Genomic DNA, 20,170 nt, shown 5'->3' with positions numbered 1-20,170 from the left:
CTCCCTTTCTACTTTATATCCCATGTCTTCTCTCACTCTTCTTACCCACGCCCCTTAAAACATCAGACTATGATCTAATGTTATTAGAGCTTCAGAGGAGAGAGAAATTGCAGTGTTTGTCTTTCTGAGCCTGGATTAATCTCACTTAATATGATACCTTTCCAATTCTATCCACTTTCCTGCAAATTTTACAGTTCCACTTTGGCCAACTGAAGCTCCATTTTCTCCGTGGATCACATTTTTGTTACACATTCATCCACTGGTAGACATCAAGGCTGATTCCATTTCCTTTCTGTTATGAATAGAGCAGGAATAAACATGGGTGGCGTGGGATGTAGGGCCCTTTGGAAATTTGGCCAGAAGGGTCATTGCTGGGTCATATGGTAGTTCCGGTTTCAGTCTCTTGGAACCTCCACCGTGATTCCCGCCGTCTTTGTAGGGATTCACAGTTGGACTGGCCACCTGGATGAGCATGTGCTGGGAATACATGCAACAATTCCCCCAGCAATGAACTGTGACAACATGGCAGAACTATTGTCTACCAGACAAGCTTGTTAGAGACTTACCGCCCAAGAGTCCTCAGGTTCCGGTGACATATGCCATACCACCCAAATGGCAGGAATCCTTCTGAGACCTAGTTCCCAGGTGCCAGCCGCCCAGAGGCACTCCTTGTCAGCTGTCTTGAGTGAGGACAGTGAACGGGGAAGTGACACAGCTCTTTTTTGCCTTTATTCTGACTTCAGACTCAGTGACTTTGTATGGCTGCTTGGACTTGGGTATGGTGGGTATATTTATACCATAAAATGACACATACTACAGACCAGGGCTTTCTTCCTTCTCAAAAGATGGTTGTTAGACATTGATGTGAGAACACACTGTTTACGGACCTCAGAAGGTGGCTCGGTCCCAATTTTTGCCAGCTGCTTCCTCTGACTGCGGCATCAGAGAGCACAGAGAGGAACTTGTCTCACTGATGACTGTCCTCTGCTCCCAGTGCATCCCCAGCCTCATCCACATGTGCCTGTCATCATCTTGTCTGCATATAGGTACCAAGAGAACTGTTCGGATGGACCACACCTTCTTCCCCGGCTACAGAAGGACTCTGCTCAGTCCAGAGGAGATACTGCTTTCCATTGAGATCCCTTACAGCAGGGAGGTAAGTCACGGGGAGCCACTCCAGGCTCTGCCCAAACTGTCGGACTCCACATAAGGAGCCCAAAGAGTCTCAGAACCATAGTTAGCGCCTCTCCACTCTAACATTGATCCATTCTCGCTAACTTTGTCTTTGATGAACCACCCCTATCATTTCCGGACGAGGAGAAGTTGCAGGGCATGGACTATGGAACTCAATAGTCAGACATGGGACCTCAAGGGGCTTGTCTGACCTTCCTGAGCCCCTGTGTCCTCTCTGTAAAGTAGGCACAGTCTTGCCCACTGTAGAGACTATAGTGAAGACTGAAGGACACAACTCATGAGGTTCTTGGTAGATGTCAGGGGTGGTCATCAGCCAGCAGTTCACAGCACAGTCCCAAGGACATCCCTGTTTGTTGGGTAGTCCTGCCTTGTGCCAGAGACGTTATTTTCCCAAGGTGAAGTGTACAGGTCCTGCATGCTGAGTGAAGAAGCTGCTCATGGCCGACCTTGGGCTTGCTAAGCTGTTGGCTCACTGACCTTACTCTGGCCAGGCACTGCTGGGTTTTGGCTTCATGAGCAGCTTTTCTGATCTGTTTGGGCAGATGTGGCACCTTGCCGGGGGGAGGTGGGGGAGCTTGGCCTGCTCTGGTTCTCGCCTCTCAGCAGTTACCGATTGAGAATACAGCTACGATAGACACATTACAAGAATGTTCTGGGCGAGGCCAGCAAAACAGCTGTCAGGACAGCTAGGGGTTACAGGAAATGCTTAGCCAGTGTGAGAAGAGTTCGTCCTTGCAGATTTTGACCTCCTTAATGAGAATGCTAATTCAATTTGAGCAATTATGCCCCTGAGGTGGCCTCCTAATGATTTTCCAGCTTGTGTTTATAGACTATTTTGAGCAACGACTCTCAGAATTTTGAATTTCACAGATCACTAATTTTTTTTTTTTTAATTGAGGGGACAGGGGATAGAGTCAGGCTCCCTATGGCTCTGCTTTTATTTTTCAGGTAGGGTCAAAAGCTATCATTTGATAAAAGAGAGGAGATTTTATGCTGTGAACTAGAAAGTTTCATCAAGAAAGGACACTGGTACCCTGACACCTGGTGGCACCAGTGTGGCCTGAGCACCCAGAACCACTGACTACTTTAGACCAGTTCAAGCTCTGGGCTAGGTGCTCCAGGCCATGGCAGCACCCAAGAATGATGCCTGGGAGAGTCTCTCTGGCTCTTTCAGAACAAAGGACCTTTGATGTTAATACCAACACGCAGACCCAGGGTGACCACAAACCTGAAGAGTGACACAACACGGAGGGCAGACGTCACATGATTCTTTCCTGGAAAGTGACTCATGATATCCTCCTCTCCATAGAAACAGACCCAGGTTCAGGCCCAGGAGAGTAGCATGCTTCTAGCATAAAGCAGTAGTTGCCTCACAGCAGGACCCAGGCTCACTGGAGCCAGGATGTCTCAATCCGCAGTCCACTGGTGGGAGGGACGAGTTACAGACATCTGGGAGCCACAGGCGAGGTGCTGTCACAGCCTGTACCCCATGTCCCTGTCCCGGCTGGAGAGGCAACATGCCGAGGAGTTCTTATTGAGGTCTCTGGAGAGGCCAGTGGGTTCTGATACTGGTACCAGGATGGTTTTCTGGGAGCTTTTGTGGGGTTATCTTTCTCCTTCCAGCTGTTTGCTCTATAGATGACACCACCCCATCCCCAAGTCACATGATAGGCAGGGAAGTCCTGACCCTTTCCAGCTTCTGGGCATGTGACCTGGAACTTCTCAAAATGTAGTCTAAGACTATGTCTTATCTTTGCTCCCCACCAATTTACAAGGCACCATAATACCCTCCCCATTTCTCTTACCCACCAGTACCTATATTTTATGCTGGCCATTCGCTAATGCCTGCAAACATGTGGGGAATGCCAATTCTCTTCTTTCCCTTTTTCTTTTCTGTTCCCTTTCTTTCTTTTAGGGTGAGTTTTTCTCAGCCTTCAAACAGGCCTCCCGGAGAGAAGATGACATCGCCAAGGTGACCAGCGGCATGAGAGTCCTGTTCAAGCCAGGGACCACTGAGGTGCAGGAGCTGTCCCTTTGTTACGGAGGGATGGCCGACAGAACCATCTCAGCCCTCAAGACCACTCCGAGGCAGCTGTCCAGGTAAGCATGGGCTGCACCAGGAAGCTGCCCGCACTGCCGCACTGGCTGCTGGGGGCTTACTATTGCTGCTCCTGCTTCTGCTGTTACTATTGCTCCTGGTGATGCTTCTAATGCCTCGGTCACGACTACTGGTGTTGCTGGTCTCACAGCTGCTGTCATTCATTCTGATATCGCTGTACAGCTAGCAGCGCTGCAGGGGTAGGATCTCCTACTCCTACTGCTGCTACTCCTGTTGGCTCTTCTCAGTCTATTATTATGAACACAGCCGTCGGTAGCCCCACTTGCGGGGGTTATCTTATTAGCACTACTGGGGCGACTCCTCTTACTACTGCTAGTGCTGCCAGCACCATGGCAAGGTAGGAGCGCCGTTAACACAATTGCTGCTAGCAACACACTGATGTTGTTACCATGGCTGCTTTCTGCCCTCACTGCTACACGGCTACATGGCTCTCCAAACGGCTGCTGCTGTTACTCCTGAAGGTAGCATTACTGTCCTCACTACTCTACCAACTCTATAGTAGCAGCATTTCGGGTGCTATTCCTTTTGACGCCACTGATTCTACCATTTTGCTGCTTCTGTGCTGCGTGCTACCGTTACTATGGTTACCACCATGCCTCTCGCTGCCATTAGAAGTTATAACTAATAGTATTACTGCCGCTGTTGGTGGTGTCACCGTTATTTCTACTACCACTATTATTTTTACTATTACGATTACTATTACTATTACTGTTGTTATTGCCACTATCACGCCTATTCCTATTCCTATTATTAATCCTACTACCATAACTAGGGCAGCCACACAGTAGCCATTGTGCCAGGCGCTTCACTGGCATTGTCTTATGTAATCCTCACAATGACCACATGGAAGAGGCAGAGATGGAGTTTGATTCCTTGGCTCCGCCACTAACCATGCGAGGAACAGAAGTCCTATTCATTAGTCCCTCTATGCCAAAAGTTCTCAGTGGTAAAATGGGCACCAGACATTCCCTACCATAATGTTTAATTAATGAAAACTAACAACTCATATTGCCTAGTACATTATAAGAACCTAGAGTAACTATTATTTAGGGCATTTAAAAAATATATACAAGTAACACTATACAAACTAAACAGGTTATGTTTAAGAATATGTAGGTATATACATTTCTGGATGTGCATGCAATAACAATTAATGAAAAAAGGGGACATGAATTTGAAGTAGAGTGGGGAGGGCTGTATGAGAGGGTTTGGAGAGAGGAAAGGGAAGGAAGAAATGTAATTATATTATAATCTCAAAAATGAAAAAAAAGAAAAAATAATATCTTTCTGTTTATATAGGTATCTATACATCTAGATACATCTATCTACTTGTCATCTATCTATCTATCCATCCATCCATCCATCTATCATCTATCTATCCATCCATTCATCCATCTATTATCTATCTATCTATCTATCTATCTATCTATCTATCTATCTATCTATCCATCCTTCTATCATATATCTATCTATCCATCTATTCATTTATTATCTATCTATTATCTATCTATTTATATATTATCTATCTATCTATCTATACATCCTTCTATCTATCTATCCATCCATCATCTATCATCTATCCATCTATTATCTATATATCTATCCATCATCTATCATCTATCCATCTATTCATCTATTATCTATCTGTCTATCTATCTATCTATCTATCTATTCATCTATTATCTATCTATTCGTCTGTCTGTCTGTCTATCTATTCATCTATTATCTATCTATTCGTCTGTCTGTCTATCTATCTATCTATCTATTCATCTATTATCTATCTATCTATTCATCTATTATCTATCTATCTATCTATCTATCTATCTATCTATCTATCTATCTAACACTGAGGGGGCTAAAGCACCAGAAGGTTGAGTAGTTTGCCTGTAGTTGTGTAATTTATGGCATGTGAGCCAAAGCCTGAACCCAGGCCTATTCAGCAGAGACCTTGGGTGCTATGCTCCACACTGAGTGATGGATGGGAGGAAGCAAGCCCACATTCTGCCTTCTTCCAGGTCCTGGAATGAAGAGTTGCTGCAGGATGTGTGTGCTGGCCTGGCAGAGGAGCTGCACCTGGCCCCCAACGCCCCTGGTGGTATGGTGGAGTTCCGGCGCACCCTTACCCTCAGCTTCTTCTTCAAGTTCTATCTGACAGTACTCCAGAAGCTGGGCAAAGTGAACCCCGAGAATGTGAGTGTGGAGCAGAGTCCCTTCAGCACCCTGTTTGGGGACTCAGCAGGCTGGGCTGGGTAGTAAAGTTGCTCCTCCCCTTTCAACATCTGGGAGTAGAAGAGCAGGAGTCAGGACAACCTGGGGACAGTGCCATCACCTCATCTGCTAATGTCTGTCTTTGGGGATGGGGGAATGGAGGGATGGAATGGGGGATGGGGGGATGGGGGATGAGGGAATGGGGGAATGAGGTGATAGGGAATAATGGGATTGGGGGAGACTCACCTCTATTACTTGTGGATGGAAGGAGGAAAACAATATGACATAGTCCTAGCTAGCCTCCTCTGTTACCTCACTTCCACAGATGTGTGGTAAGCTGGACCCAACTTTTGCCAGTGCCACTCTGCTGTTTCAGAAGGACCCTCCAGCTAACGTCCAGCTCTTCCAAGTGAGTATGCAAGGCATGTTTAATATCAGGGCCCCTGCAGCCACATGTGATGACTCATGGCTGAGCTTTGGCAAATGACTGACTTGGATGACATGCTTAAAGTCCCTCCCCCTATGTGTGAATATCCGGGGAAGAACACCAGTGTCATATTGTTGTAATGCAGCGTCTTGTCCTTGTTAGTCTTTGTTTCTCTCTTAGGACTGGATGCTAAACTGCATCTGTTCTTTAGGGAAAAGAAAAATCTATTTTGTCCTTCCTGACCCCTAATGTGCCAATCCAATCTTGAAGATGCATGCATTCATGCTGAGCGTATGCAAACAAATACGTCATTCTAACAAGGTTTTGGGATGTACTAGACAAAAGGTTAGCACATTTCCTATAAGCACGTCAGATTGTGCAAACTATATTGTCATGTCTAAGTTCAGTCACTGTAGCACAAAACAGCTGTAAACACATAAATGAATGAGGGCCTGGGGAGATGGCTCAGTTGGTAGAGGGCTTGCTTATGCATGAAGCCCTACATTCAGTTCCCAGAGCCACAGAAGAGAGCTGTGGAGGGACATCCCTGTCATCCCAGCATTTGAGGTAGAAGCAGGGAGATCAGTAAGAGTTTGAGGCTGTCTTCAGCTACATAGAAAACTTGAGTACCACCCAGGATACAGGGCACTCTGTCTCTAAAAACAAAACAAACCATCCAAATGAATACGTTCAGTAACGCTTTATAGAACTAAACACCAGCTGCAGTTTGCTGAGCCCTGGGTTGGTGGTCCACAGATGAACTCCAGGGCATGGCTGCCTGATTAGAATCCAAAGTTTGTCCTTTCTTTACTCTGTAACCTTGGGCAAACCACCTCTGTGCCTCTTAGGAAAGTCAGTTAGACCCACCTGCTCATGTAGCTGATGATAGACTTGTTTAACAGAATGGGGGAGGACCGAAATGCATTTGCTGGGCGTGAGGCTCAGTGCTAGAGCATTGACTTGGCAAGGGTAAGACCTTGAGTCCATCTCTAGTGCTGAAAAATAAAATCAAACCACTTAGAAGTCCGTGGTACATAAAAATGCTCAGTAAGAATTAGACACTTTACTACTTTGGAAAACAAAATAGAAATTGATTATAAAGTCAATAAAACATTCTGGGGACTGCAGTAAAGTATAAACAGGGAAATAAAAGTCACCCAAAACTCTTAACTCCAGGAGAAAGTCATTGTATTCTGTTTATTTCCATTTTTCTTCTGCTTATGTGGATATACATACACTATATTAGTAGCATGTGTTACTTTTGTATAAAATCAATCAACATATACTCACAAGTAGAATGTTTTATGATTAATATAAGCATTCTTTCTTCTGCTTTGAATTCTTCAAAAGTATGTATTAATGGTTGCATACTGTTCTGCTGTATAAATACAACATTACCTAGTTTGCAGCTAATGCACACTTAGGTTCTTTTGTTGTTTCTTGATATATTTATGAGTATTTTGTCAGTGACTCCTTAAGTGCCCTCTGATTTCCCCAGTTCCCGGTGTGTCCCCTGAGACTATAGAGGAACAATGTCCTCAGAAGCTCAGTCTGACTGGTAGCCATATTGTTTCAGGAGGTGCCCAAGGATCAGTCTGAGGAGGACATGGTGGGCCGGCCCCTGCCTCACTTGGCTGCGGAAATGCAGGCATCGGGCCAGGCTGTGTACTGTGATGACATTCCCCGCTATGAGAATGAGCTGTCTCTCAGGCTGGTGACCAGCACCCGGGCCCACGCTAAAATCACGTGAGTATCGCTTCCCAGGGACGCGGTGAGAAGCATGCTCTGCAGGAACTGAAGATGGAGGAGGCTCCTTGAGGATTCCCCACCCTAGAGCCTAGGCAGGAAATCCTCTTAAACCCATCAGAGAGCAGCAGGAAGGCTTGGGCTCCATGCATAATACCTTAGCATCTAACTGAAGTTCTCCTGGAGGGAGGGTAAGAGGTCAAGGGGACAATTTGGGAGTTGAGCAGGGAGGTCACTCTTGGCCTGAAAAGCTGTGAGTGTAGGTGACAAGCTCCTAACAGGACCAGATAAGACTTACATTCAGAGCCTGGGCTGAACTCATGCAGAACGTTAAAAAAAAAAAAAAGCTAGATAATACTACAGGAAAGAACATCACCTTCACCCCACAAAGCTGGGATTGGATCTTTGCAGAGCTACAGGGCAGGCATAGCTGCTGAGACCTGTATCTGCTCTGGAGTTTTGTAACAGGGTGTTCGTGAGGGTCCCCAGATGTGTCCACACAGCACCTAGCAGAGACCAGCCACCCATACCTGTTTGTTAGATGCCAAGAGCCGAACAGCAAGAATTACCACTATAGCAACAGTAGTGGCAAGCATAATGCTTCACACCCAACACAGCGCTTGGTGTTTCCCACCTAGTTTCACACATTGTATGTATATTGGCTCATTTATTCTTTACATCAAGCCTGTAGGCAGGTGCAGCAGAGGACCTAAGGCATAAGCAGGAGGAGCTGTTTGCCCCAGATAATATGATTGGCAGGTGGTAGAGGCTGTGTTTGAAGCCAAGAAGCATTAGGAAGTGGGGCATGACACCTCTGGATATTTACAGCCATAGACTGAGCTTCAGCCTCTGGAGGCACTGGACACAGAGCCCGTGACCGAGCAGAACAGCCAGGAATCTCTCTCTCTCAGGCCCTGCCTCGGGGCAGACCCAGGCCTCCCTGTCAATCTTTCCTTCCTGGGGTTCCTAACCTAGAGACAGACTCCAAGCATGGTGAGCTAGATACAAAATACCTAACGAGGTGATCAACTTTTCTAGGCCTTGGGGAAGTGTCTGTTAATTGCCAGCTAGGGCTAGCAGTGAGTCCTTTTGCTTGGTCCTTGCCTTGAGCCCGTGTTAACAGTGTGGTGACTCATGTTGTCTATATTCCAGCAACCTCCATCCCATTAATATGTGAATGGATGGGTTGGAGGGGTGAATCGTCACTGCCTGGCATCCTCATCGTTGCCCTTGGCTCTAAACCCAGATATGTTGTTTTCTGGCTAAGTGACTTTGGAAAAGCTACTTGACTCCCCCAAAACTTTCATTTCCTTAATTGTAATATGGGGATATTTGTTTTGCTTTAAAATGGGGAATAACTGTTTTTGAAGATGATTCTTTCAAGGCACTTTCTAGAACATTCCCTGAGCTGCCTCTACTCTGTAGTCTGGTAGACTTGATGAACTCCAGCATCCTCCTTCTAGGTCAGCATTGCCTAATTGTGTCTAGAATGCCCTTGTATAGGCACAGCACTATTAATGTATGAAGAGAAATTGGTCTGTGAGCAGATGTCCAGGGCCACTGTATCCATGGCATAGCAAAGGCCCCCAAGTGCCTTGTTCTAGTGAGATATATCTTAACCAGAGCCTTCCAGAGTTATTGCTATTCTCTTGGATAAGGCTCCCTGTACTTGGAGTCCAGACTGGGACTAATATCTGATATGTGGTCGTCTTATCCATCCTATATCCCCAGTGGCATTTGGCACAATGGCCTCTCCAAGGGAGGTGGTCAGTCACCATTTTCAGAACAGGATAGAAATGAGTTAGGATCCAACAGCGAAGAAGACAGAGATGGGAAGAACAAGGGTAGAGGAATAATTGAATGGGATGGGCTATCCAAGCCAGATGATGTGTCTCCTGCTTCAGTGTGCTGACGTGGCCCCCCCCCCCACTCTGCTCATTCTCCAGGTCCATAGACACTTCCGAAGCCAAGAAGGTGCCAGGGTTTGTTTGCTTCCTCACCGAAGAAGACATTCCTAGTAGTAATGTAACTGGCATTTTCAATGATGAGACTGTCTTTGCAAAGGATAAGGTATAGTTAGACTTGTCATTAGAAATAACTGGAATACAAATCATGGTTTTAATTTGTGCTCATTGCTCCAAATTCCTAATCCTGCATATGTTGTGGCCATCATGTAATGGGTCAGTATTTGGGACAATCTACAAGGGGACAGAATGTGGCGTTTGGTTATTTAATTGATGACTGCTGTTCTGGTGTAATAGGAGAGTGTGCCAAGATGGCAGGGGAACAAGGCTGGTGACCACATATGAGTTAACAACCAGGACTGTGATATATAGATAGCATCAAGCTCTTTTACTAAAGAAAATAAGGATACACTAAATAAGCTAACTAGGAATGAGACCATCATCCTACCACTAGGTGTAGACAATCCACTTCTGTGAGAGTTCATTTACTGATTCCAAGTGTGTAAAAATCTGCAATAACAGTGTCTCCAAGCCCTGAGGACAGTTGCTACAAAACTCCTTATGCTTCACACGCAGGATAGTTCTCAGATGGCCATTTTATAATTCTGATACTGATTAAAGGTTGCAAATTAGATTCGAGTAGGTGTTGCTGAAGGCTAATCACCTTTTTAAAAAATATTAATGTGAGGGTGAAGCCAAGAATGAAAACCTGTAAACACAAGGACTCCAAGGGTGTTTGTGGAGGAAATTTATAAAGTGTTTGATAGAAGAACAAATTACTTTATCAATGCCTAGAGCCCCAGGAGTGTTGAAAGCATTTTAGTTAGAGTCAGCTAGGTACAAGCAGGTCAATACTGCAGACCCAGTTAAGTCCATACCTATTGGTTCTTCGGAGAGAACGTCCAGAGGCTTGCATGTCAAGTGTTGCTTGTTGTTAGAAAACCTCGCATCTTAATATGACAACCTGTATAATCATTTCCTTCATTTATTTTCTGGTGGATATTTGATTAAAATTATTCCTGAAGGAGATCCATTACGAGTTCTATAGGAGATGGCTTGGTTTTATTATGTGGTTGGGCAAACACAAAGACCTGAGTTTACATCCCAGCACTCATGTAAAATACCAGCTGTTGTGGCACACACACACACACACACACACACACACACACACACACACACACACATATATATATATAATCTACACAGGCAGATCCCCAAAGCTCACTGGCCGGTCAGTCTGGCCCATCTCTGAGTTCCAGATTCAGTGAGAGACCCTCTCTCAAAAATAAGGTGTAGAGCAAGTGAGGAAGATATCTGATGCTGACCTATGACCTCCACAAGCATGTACACACACATTCACATGAACATATACAAGCACATATAACACACACAGTTTTAAGGACTGGGTCATTAAAAGGAAGCAATAAATGGAAAAATAGGTGTCATTATGACTAAATGTGTTTGTGACCTGCAGCTAGGAGAATCTAGAACAGTGGTTCTTAACTTTCCTCATGCTGTGACACTTTAATACAGTTCCTGCTACATTATAACAGTAATTCTGCTACTGTTATGAATCATAATGTAGATATCTGATGGCAGGATATTAGATATATGACCCCTAAGGGGGTCAAGACCCACCAGTTGAGAACTGCTGATCTAGATGAAATTATAAGACACAAGTGTGGACTTTGAAGGGATTTGACATTTGAAGTGGTCTAGTAGAAAGATACTGAAGCTGAGAGACAAGACCAATGTTTAGTTAGCTGAGATCTAGCCACCAATCCTGTTGTCTCCTGAGTCTGTCTTTATCTTTAAAATTTGTTTTCTAATTTATTTATTTTTATTTTATGTGTCTGAGTGTTTTGCCTGCATATATATCTGTGCACCACATGCATGCCTGGTGCCCGCAGAGGCCAGGAGATCCCCTGGAACTGGATTTATTGGATGGGTGTGAGCCTCCACGTGGGTGCTGGGACTAGAACCCAGGTCCTCTGCAAGAGCAATAAGTGCTCTTAATAACCGAACCATCTCTCCAGTCCCCATCTTTCTTTTTTTCATAGGAAGATCAAGGTTGTTGGAACAGATTGGCATTGACAAACAGTTGCTGGGTCCATACCTCCCGTTTGGCTCATGGCAGACAAGGGGAGCCATTGTCCACATTTTTCTCCTTTGCAGCCTCTCCATAAGCTACCAGAGTGAAAATATAAGAATTGGGCATTGAGCTGAAATCTCTTCTTATAGTGGTGCCAGTGAACTTGTGAAGAGGCTCATGGCCTCAGTTAGAAGGGTCAGGAAATGGAAAGGCACGAGAGCATTCTTAAAATGTGCTCTGACTGAAGGGTGGGGACTGCCTTTGTCTTTTTAGAGTATCCATAAAGATTTGCTTCTTGAGGAACTTCATGGTCCTTAACAGTTCGTCTCTGCCCACTAGGTAACCTGTGTTGGGCACATCATTGGTGCTGTGGTTGCTGACACCCCAGAACATGCCCAGAGAGCTGCTCGCGGGGTAAAAATCACCTATGAAGACCTACCAGCCATTATCACAATTGAGGTAACTGAGAACATGGGCTGTTCCTGTAGAGGAGTCAGCTCTCATCCCAAGGCATTCCTTTGGGGGATCCTCTAGAGAAGGAGCCTTCCGTGTGAGCAGCGCATGGATGTTTGGCTACAGCCGACACCCAGCTTCCCTGGGTTCTGTTTGAATTATATCAGTTCTTCAGAACTTCTTCCAAAGGTGTGCTAGCACAGCCCACAAACACACAGCTTCTCACGGTCAGTATTATATTCAAATCACATCTGATATCCAACATCACCAGGCTTGTGTTAGATGATTTTTTTCCCCAACTTTAAGCTCATATAGGTTTTGGGGGGTTGTTTAAGGTCAGCTAGTTGAAGCTATGTTTTTCACCCAGCATGTTAGGTACATTGAATCATCAGCATATGGTATTTTCAATCTGATAGATTTATTTGGAAGTAATCCTGCTGTAAGTTAAAGGGCATCTGTGAATGGATTTTAGAATTCCATCCAGCACTAGAGTTTATGCTCCAGGGAAACCTTACCTTTCACCATCCCTGGTTCAGTCCACTAATGGCCAAATTGAGCTCCCCTTGCCCCACATTTCAGCTCCAGCTGGCTCCCTTTGGGATTCCTTGCTCCTCTAGAAGATTCAGCGCTGTCTGTCTCCCACCGAGGAGACAGACAGAACACGATTCCCTGAGCTCCAGTAGAGCGTGCTTTAAGAGTATGACTGAACACATAGAGATGCGTTTGTGAGGAGAGAGGGGCAGCAATTCAGAAAGCCCCTCTCTTCCTGGTCGGAATCACTTCCCCACCACCTCCTGCCTGGAAAGTCGTGTTACTGAAGTTTCCCTTTTGACCCTCAGGATGCTGTAAAGAACAACTCCTTCTATGGCCCCGAGATAAAAATCGAGAAAGGCGATCTCAAGAAGGGCTTTTCTGAAGCTGACAATGTGGTCTCAGGTATGGCGGCACCATGCGGCAGAAGGGCTGGGGACCTTGGTTTAACAATTAAATTCTAGGGATACACTCGGAGCCCCGGAGAAGGGAAGTGATTGAGAGCGCTTTCTAACGTAAGATCCCTCTGACGTTTGGAATGAAACTGTGGGCAGTTAGCAGGGATGGAGCCTCCCTCATTTTTATCTCCATTCTCCATCTCCGGGCTGGATGGACCTAAGTGACCCTACATTGTGTCTTTGGAAGGCTGTGTAGAGAGGACAATGACCACAGAGATGTCCAGCTTTGAGACAAATTTCGCACTCTCCCCAGATGTCTGAAGATGCTTCTTACTCATTCTCTGTGAGCTTCTGCCCCTCCCCTTCCTCTCTGAACTCTGACTCTAGGAATTAGGCCCACAGATCCCAGCAAGGCAAGGCTATCTATCCATTGGAATACATTGCTGCTTCAACCCATGGGCCTTGCTAAGTCACTAGCAGGGTAACTAATTCTCCAACAGGACTGATTGCTTCCATTCTGAAAGACACTCATGTTTTCAATCATATCTGCCAATTTCTTCCTTACCTTTTCCAAAACTTTACAACGATCATTTTAGAAATCCCAGATGCCCCGGGGCTGCAGTGAGAAGACTGTGCCTGATGTATTTAGTGCTATTCCGGCTTCTTTGATGAGAGGAGGGTTGGAGGAGCAGATGTAACTCCCAGACTGCTAGGACTTTAAGACCCTTTCTCACCCCAGCTGGGAAACCCAGCGGTCACCTGCCAGTAGGTGGTTCCTTGGTGGACTATTTCCTTTAGCAAATGTCCTGGTCTGCTTCTCAGCCGCTGTGATAAAACACTGATTAGAAACACTTTGGGAGGAAAAGGTTTATTTGGATCACAGGTCCATTATTGAGGGAAGCCAAGGAGAGCCTGGAGGCAGGAACTGAAGCAGCATCCATGGGAATGATGCTCACTGGCATGCTTTCTTCGGCTTGCTCAGCTGCCGTCTTTATATAACCCATGCCACCCGTGTAGCATGAATCTCTAAAAGATCTTATTAATGAAATCAAACCTGAAGCCAGGTATTGGGGTGAATGCTGGAAAATCAGAGAAGCAGAACAAGCCACAGCCACCTCACCTTGCCAATTCCTCAGCTGATTCTGCTTCCTCAGACTGGAAGCCTCTGAGTCCTCATCCAGAATAAATCTCAGCTGAACTGTTGCTCAAAAGCCTAAAAGCTTAACCAGGCCTAGTTCCTGGTTTTCACGCCTTATATACCTTTCTGCTTTCTGTCACCACCTCCTGGGATTAAAGGCATGAGTCATCATGCCTGGCTGTTTCTAGTTGTGGCTTTGAACTTACAGAGATCTGGAATGCTAGGGTTAAAGGTGTGTGTGCCACCATTTTCTGGCCTCTTTAACTAGTGGCTGTTCTGTTCTCTGACCCCAGATAAGTTTTTTATGGTGCACAATATTTGGGGAACACAATATCACCACACACCTGCTTAGGAGTGGCACTGTCCACAGTGCGGGTTGGTCCTCCTTTGTCAGTTACCAGTGAGCAAAATGTCCCACAGAATTGTCCACAAGACGATTTGATGGAGACAGTTCTTCTACTGAAGTTCCTTCTTCTCAGCTGACTCAAGTTGACAACCAAGCTTAGCCACCACATCAGGCACACCCCTCTACAGCACCAGGCTCATCAGGGCTCTGCCATTGTTTTTCCAGGAGAACTGTATATTGGTGGCCAGGAACACTTCTACCTGGAGACCAACTGCACCATCGCTGTCCCAAAAGGCGAGGCGGGCGAGATGGAGCTCTTCGTGGGGACGCAGAACACCATGAAAACCCAGGTCAGCTCAGAGTAACTAGGGCAGTGACAAGAGAGTCCCTAGCAGACCAAGAGGATGGGGTAGGGAACGGGAAGAAGCAGATACAGGTCCTAAAAGGGACATGAGTCTTAGTCTTGGAACCAGACCTTGTCATTTAACTTTTTCTGCTTCACTTTTCTCATGAATAAGATGGTGCTTTCGAGGGTCATTGCATCAATTAGATGCATTTTAGTACTTGAACTAGAGTCTATTAAGTCTTCATGTGACCTTGGTCAAGGCATGTCCTGCTCACATTTCTCATCTTTAAAAATCAAGTGTGAGGTTAAGTGATAACCATAGAGACCGCTAACTTAGCAGCCATAGCTGGAATTTTTCTTGACCACCTGTAACATGATAGTGGTTGCCAGGATTTTTGATATCTGCTCCTACCTTTCTGACCTAAAAGCCCTTGCCAGATGAGATGATGATTTGCTCTGAGAGTCCACTGCTCTCTGGCCCTTCTGGTTAAATGCAAGTATGTGAGCTGCCTGAATTCAGTCTGCGGTGACCAGCGACAGCTGAACCCTGGCACCAAACAGCATTGGGAGGTGAAGAGGATTTTCATACCAGAAAGACTAGAATTTATAGTAGTGCTTAGGTCCAGGCTTGTTGGGCAGGTTGAGGTCAGGCCTGGAAAAAGTCCAGAAGATGCATTAATGCAAGGTTATATATTTTTTCCTTTGCATAGAGCTTTGTTGCAAAAATGTTGGGCGTTCCAGACAACCGGATTGTAGTCCGAGTGAAGAGAATGGGCGGAGGCTTCGGAGGGAAGGAGACCCGGAGCACGGTGGTGTCCACGGCAGTGGCCTTGGCTGCATACAAGTGAGTTTCTAGGCTGCCTTCTCCCACCGCGGTTAGATTCTCTGGGAAGTAGAATAAGGCCAGCTGGGTCAGGAAGGCCTTTTAGCTTCTTCCCCTGTTGAAAGCAATTCTCCCTGCCTTGAGTTGTCAGTTTTCTGTGTTTCGAACTCTCAGGCATAAGGGCAAGGGTAACCTAGCTAGTCTCTTTGCACATCAACCCGTGTATCCGTGTCTTATTTTCCTTAATTGGCTGTAATCTCCCTAGGAGTAAGGTGAGGACTCTGCCTGGCATTCCTTGTGTTATTCAGCACAGTGCCTTCATGGCAAAGCTCAGTGTGTGGATGCAAAGGAAGTCTTTCTTCTTGTTTAGCGCTCCTGAGACTCACAGGACTGGGCTGCTGGCGGCTCACAGGTTTCTAACCCTCTTGGTCTCTCCCCCGCCCCAGGACAGGCCGCCCTGTACGCTGCATGCTGGACCGTGATGAGGACATGCTGATTACTGGTGGCCGACATCCCTTCCTGGCCAAATACAAGGTGTTTGGTTTGGTCTTTTTTTTGTTTCCTCGGGTAACTTAAGCAGGCGGGGATGGATCAGAGATGACTGACAGACAGACATGGATTAGAGACAGACCAACGTGGGTTCTGTTGAGGATGACTGTCTTTCCGTCAGGTTGGCTTCATGAAGACTGGGAATGTAGTGGCTCTGGAGGTGGCTCACTTCAGCAACGGTGGGAACACGGAGGACCTCTCTCGGAGTGTAAGTAGGAGCGGTATGTCCCTATGGGCTGACTGGGAGGCATGGCTGTTTACTTGGAATATCCATGTATCTTACCTTATCCTGCCTATAGATCTATGTAATATCTAAGTGATGCCTGTGGGGCTGGGGGAAGTCCTCATACTCTGCATTAATGCTGAGTTTCTGTCTCCCAGGATAGAACCTTGAGCAATATCAAACATGGCCCTTGGGTATTTCCGTATGTTGCTTCGGCTGAGCCCCCTACAGTCACGTAAATGGCAAGGATAAGACCAGCAGAAGCTGGTATTCCTTACCTCCGCTGCAGTTTTGGCCGATGAGCTTGGAATACTTGGGCATTAAAATAAAATAAACAGTAGGGCCAGCCAGGTGGTGCTCAGTGGGCAAAGGTGTTTGGCATGAAGCCTGGTGATCCGTAACCCTGGAACCCACACAGTGCAGAGAGCTGACTCTCACAAGTTGTCCTTTGACCTGTACATGCATGCTGTGGCACACCCCCTCAAGGAAAACAATAAGTATAGTTTAAAAGGGGAAAAAAAAAGAAATAAAAAGGAAAGGAAGTAGAGGCAGTGGGTGAAATGAAATCAATTGTGAGAATTATCAAATTTACCTTGCTGGTAGTATTTTCTAAAAGTTATTATCCTAATTTTATAACCAGATTAGTTATGCCTGCATAGATTCTTATTTTTTAAAATAGCATTTTAGGACAGGCAGGTTTCCCATTATGCCCTTGGGGTCTCCCTGTATGCTAGGGGCTAATTAGTTCAGTTAGAAAACGTTACACTCCCTACCTAGCATTACAACTGTTCGTTTCCAGCGTTCTCACCATGTGTAACATGTTTTAGTGTTTTAGAGTAAATCAGGCTGACAAGCATGCAGTAGTTATCCCCCAAGGTCGTAAAAACCTGTAATTCAATCCCATAAACATGGTTGGAGTACCTAGCTCTAGGTGGCAGCGTAAAGAGACTGTGGCATTGTTTCTGCCCCGAAGGAACACAATAGATGGGGGAAACAGAGAAAGGGAAGAAGGAAGGAAGAAAGGAAGAAAAGAAGGAAGGGAAAAGGAAGGGAAAAAGAAAGGAAGGAAAAAAGAAGGAAGGAAGGAAGGAAAGGAGTTGATCAGATTGTAAAAAGAAGCAAAAGTGGACTTGAGACAGAGGACCACAAAAAGCAGTTTATTTATGGGCAAATGAAACTACACGTGGGAAGGGAACTCGAACCCAAATGAAGCAAACGAGCAAAATCAATGAAAGGCAGCATCTGTCTCCTCGGGAAGATTGGGCAGCATGCTGTAACACTAGACTGGTCCAAGAATGAAAATGAGCTCTTGGGAATGAAAACTGTAGGAGAGGTTGAAAGAAACCTGATAGCTCTCCCCGGAAGAGAAAACACTGAGGGGTAAGAAAGAAAATACAAGGAAAATTGAAGACCAGTCCAGGAGGTCCCAATAATTGACATTTCAGAAAACAAAGAATGGGAACAAGCAGTTTAAGAGGCTAACAAGAAACAGTTTAAAAATATATCCCCAAACTAACAGACATAGGATTAAAAAGAGGATCTATAACAAGTGTCACAGAGGAAAATGGGCTCACCGTGAAATTTAGTAATCTGGAGACTGAGTTTTAGAGATGTTTAGGGAGGTAAAAACACAGCTCTTCCCAGAGTTGGAAAGTTTATTGTTCCTCAGTTTTGGGGAACTGTGATATGCCAGTAAAATGCTTTCAAAATACAGTAGAAAATTAGTAAATTTACAATGCAGAATCCTATTTAGAACTGGTAAAGAGTGAGAACACAGTAAATATGTACAGCCACTCTTTTTAAAAAAAAAATTAAAATACAATTACATAATTTCCTTTCTTCCTTCCAATCCCTCCCTTGTTCTCTCTCAAATTCATGGCCCCCTTTAAAAAAATTATTGTTTTACTCTCTCTCTCTCTCTCTCTCTCTCTCTCTCTCTCTCTCTCTCTCTCTCTCAAATATAAATACAACTTACTCAGTCTGCAAAGCCAATGGAGAGCACTTCCCTGGGGAAGACTATTTCTCCTGCGCTCAGCGTTCCTTAGTTGACATTAGTACTTGGCCTAGGGTTGAGGCTCCGTGACATTTCCATCTTCCACATTAACGTGTCTGTCAGTGCTGTCGTTGTTTAGGTCTTGTTTAGGCAGCCATGCTGGTGAGACTTCATGGGTGTAGCATCTCAGATGTTTCTAGGAGATGCAGTCCCACAGCCAACTTCCTGTTCCTCTGGCTCTTACAGTCTTTCCGCCCCTTCTTTTTTTGATGTTTTCTGAGCCTTCGACATAACCCTCCCCCCTCTTGAGAAGATGTTGACAAATGTACTCCAAGAGGGGGTAAAACTGAAGGGGAAAGACATAAGTTCCAGGAACAGAAAAAATAAAGAGACAAAGGGAGCCAGGCATGCTGTGAAGGAGACTCTAAAGGCAGCCCCTGAATTGTAGGTTGAAGCTGGTTTAAACTAGAGTAGGCCAGTCAGCCCCAGAAATAGTTTCTTGTTTGTCTATGAGACAAACAGAAAAATCTGACACCATTGAACAGATTAAGAGAAACTTTACAAGGGCTAGTACTACATACATAGAAAATAAAACCAATGAGAAACTAAAGTTAATGATTATCTTTGGGCTGAAAATGAGAGAGGGGGAGGGGAGATCACAGTGTAACTTCCTGATTAAGCTGTAAATGTGTACAGATTTATAATATCAAAGTGAGTATTGATTTGACCAAAATACAACTATATTGAGAGATATGAAGCAGGTACATCTTTGGGAAAAGGGGACAAGACAGGGACAGAACCTCCCTTTTCCAAATTAGGAAGGCACTGTGAAAGTCTAAGCCAGGCAGTGGTGGTGCACAAGCCTTTAATCCCAGCGCTCAGGAGGCAGAGGCAGGCAGATCTCTGTGAGTTCGAGACCAGCCTGGTCTGCAGAGCAAGTTCTAGGACAGCCAGGGCTACACAGAGAAACCCTGTCCTGAAAAACCAAAAAGAGAGAAAGTCTAAAACTGGAAAAGCAAGACACTGAAATATAAAAGTCCTTAGAGATGTGGAAAGTTGACCTAAGTAGGGGAGAAAGGGGCCTGGGGACATGATGCACAGCATGAGGACCTGAGTTTGATCCGCAGCACCTGCATAAAAGCCAGGCACAACAGCACCTGCCTGTAATCCTATGGCTGAGGAGCAGGAAGTGAGCAGAGACCAGTGGGTCCCTGGAGCTCACTGATCACCCAGTCTAGACAAATCCTTGAGCTCCTCCTGGTTCAGTGGGAAACCCTATCTCAGAATACAAAGTGAAGAGTGATTGAGGAAGACGTCCAACATTGACCTCTGACCTCCACATGCAGATGTGCACATGTACAAACATGTATGTATACACACAGACATGTAAAAGTGCTAAACCAACCAGCCAGCCAGCCAGCCAGCCAGCCAGCCAACCAACCAACCAACCAACCAACCAACCAACCAACCAACCATCTGGTAGAAGAAGCAGCTTTATAAATCATAGGCGGCTGCTTCAGGAGAGTGGGGGAAGGAACATGGAGGAGATGACTTGTTCACAGAACATGACCTAGCCAGGGATTGACTCTTAACTATAGTACAATTGTAATGGAAATAAAG

General features: G+C 45.4%; 1 protein-coding gene across 2 annotated transcripts in view; it reads left to right on the top strand.

Moving 5' to 3' along the window:
- Window positions 1–20,170, top strand: part of Xdh (xanthine dehydrogenase) — a 64,907-nt gene that overhangs the window by 29,698 nt on the left and 15,039 nt on the right. For both annotated transcript variants that reach the window (XM_052746242.1, XM_052746241.1), the window contains 12 exons: window positions 1,047–1,156; window positions 3,110–3,294; window positions 5,329–5,503; window positions 5,847–5,930; window positions 7,525–7,694; window positions 9,641–9,764; window positions 12,090–12,209; window positions 13,043–13,139; window positions 14,842–14,966; window positions 15,673–15,806; window positions 16,232–16,319; window positions 16,456–16,542. In XM_052746242.1, coding sequence (XP_052602202.1) covers window positions 1,047–1,156; window positions 3,110–3,294; window positions 5,329–5,503; window positions 5,847–5,930; window positions 7,525–7,694; window positions 9,641–9,764; window positions 12,090–12,209; window positions 13,043–13,139; window positions 14,842–14,966; window positions 15,673–15,806; window positions 16,232–16,319; window positions 16,456–16,542 — 1,499 coding nt within the window. The remainder of the gene's footprint in view (window positions 1–1,046; window positions 1,157–3,109; window positions 3,295–5,328; window positions 5,504–5,846; window positions 5,931–7,524; window positions 7,695–9,640; window positions 9,765–12,089; window positions 12,210–13,042; window positions 13,140–14,841; window positions 14,967–15,672; window positions 15,807–16,231; window positions 16,320–16,455; window positions 16,543–20,170) is intronic.

This window comes from Peromyscus californicus, unplaced genomic scaffold (genome assembly GCF_007827085.1).
Source record: "Peromyscus californicus insignis strain IS unplaced genomic scaffold, ASM782708v3 Scaffold_1__1_contigs__length_55948999, whole genome shotgun sequence".
In the NCBI taxonomy this organism is placed as follows: Eukaryota; Metazoa; Chordata; class Mammalia; order Rodentia; family Cricetidae; genus Peromyscus; species Peromyscus californicus.
Note: the sequence above shows the minus strand (reverse complement) of the source record. Positions and strands in the feature narration are given on the sequence as shown.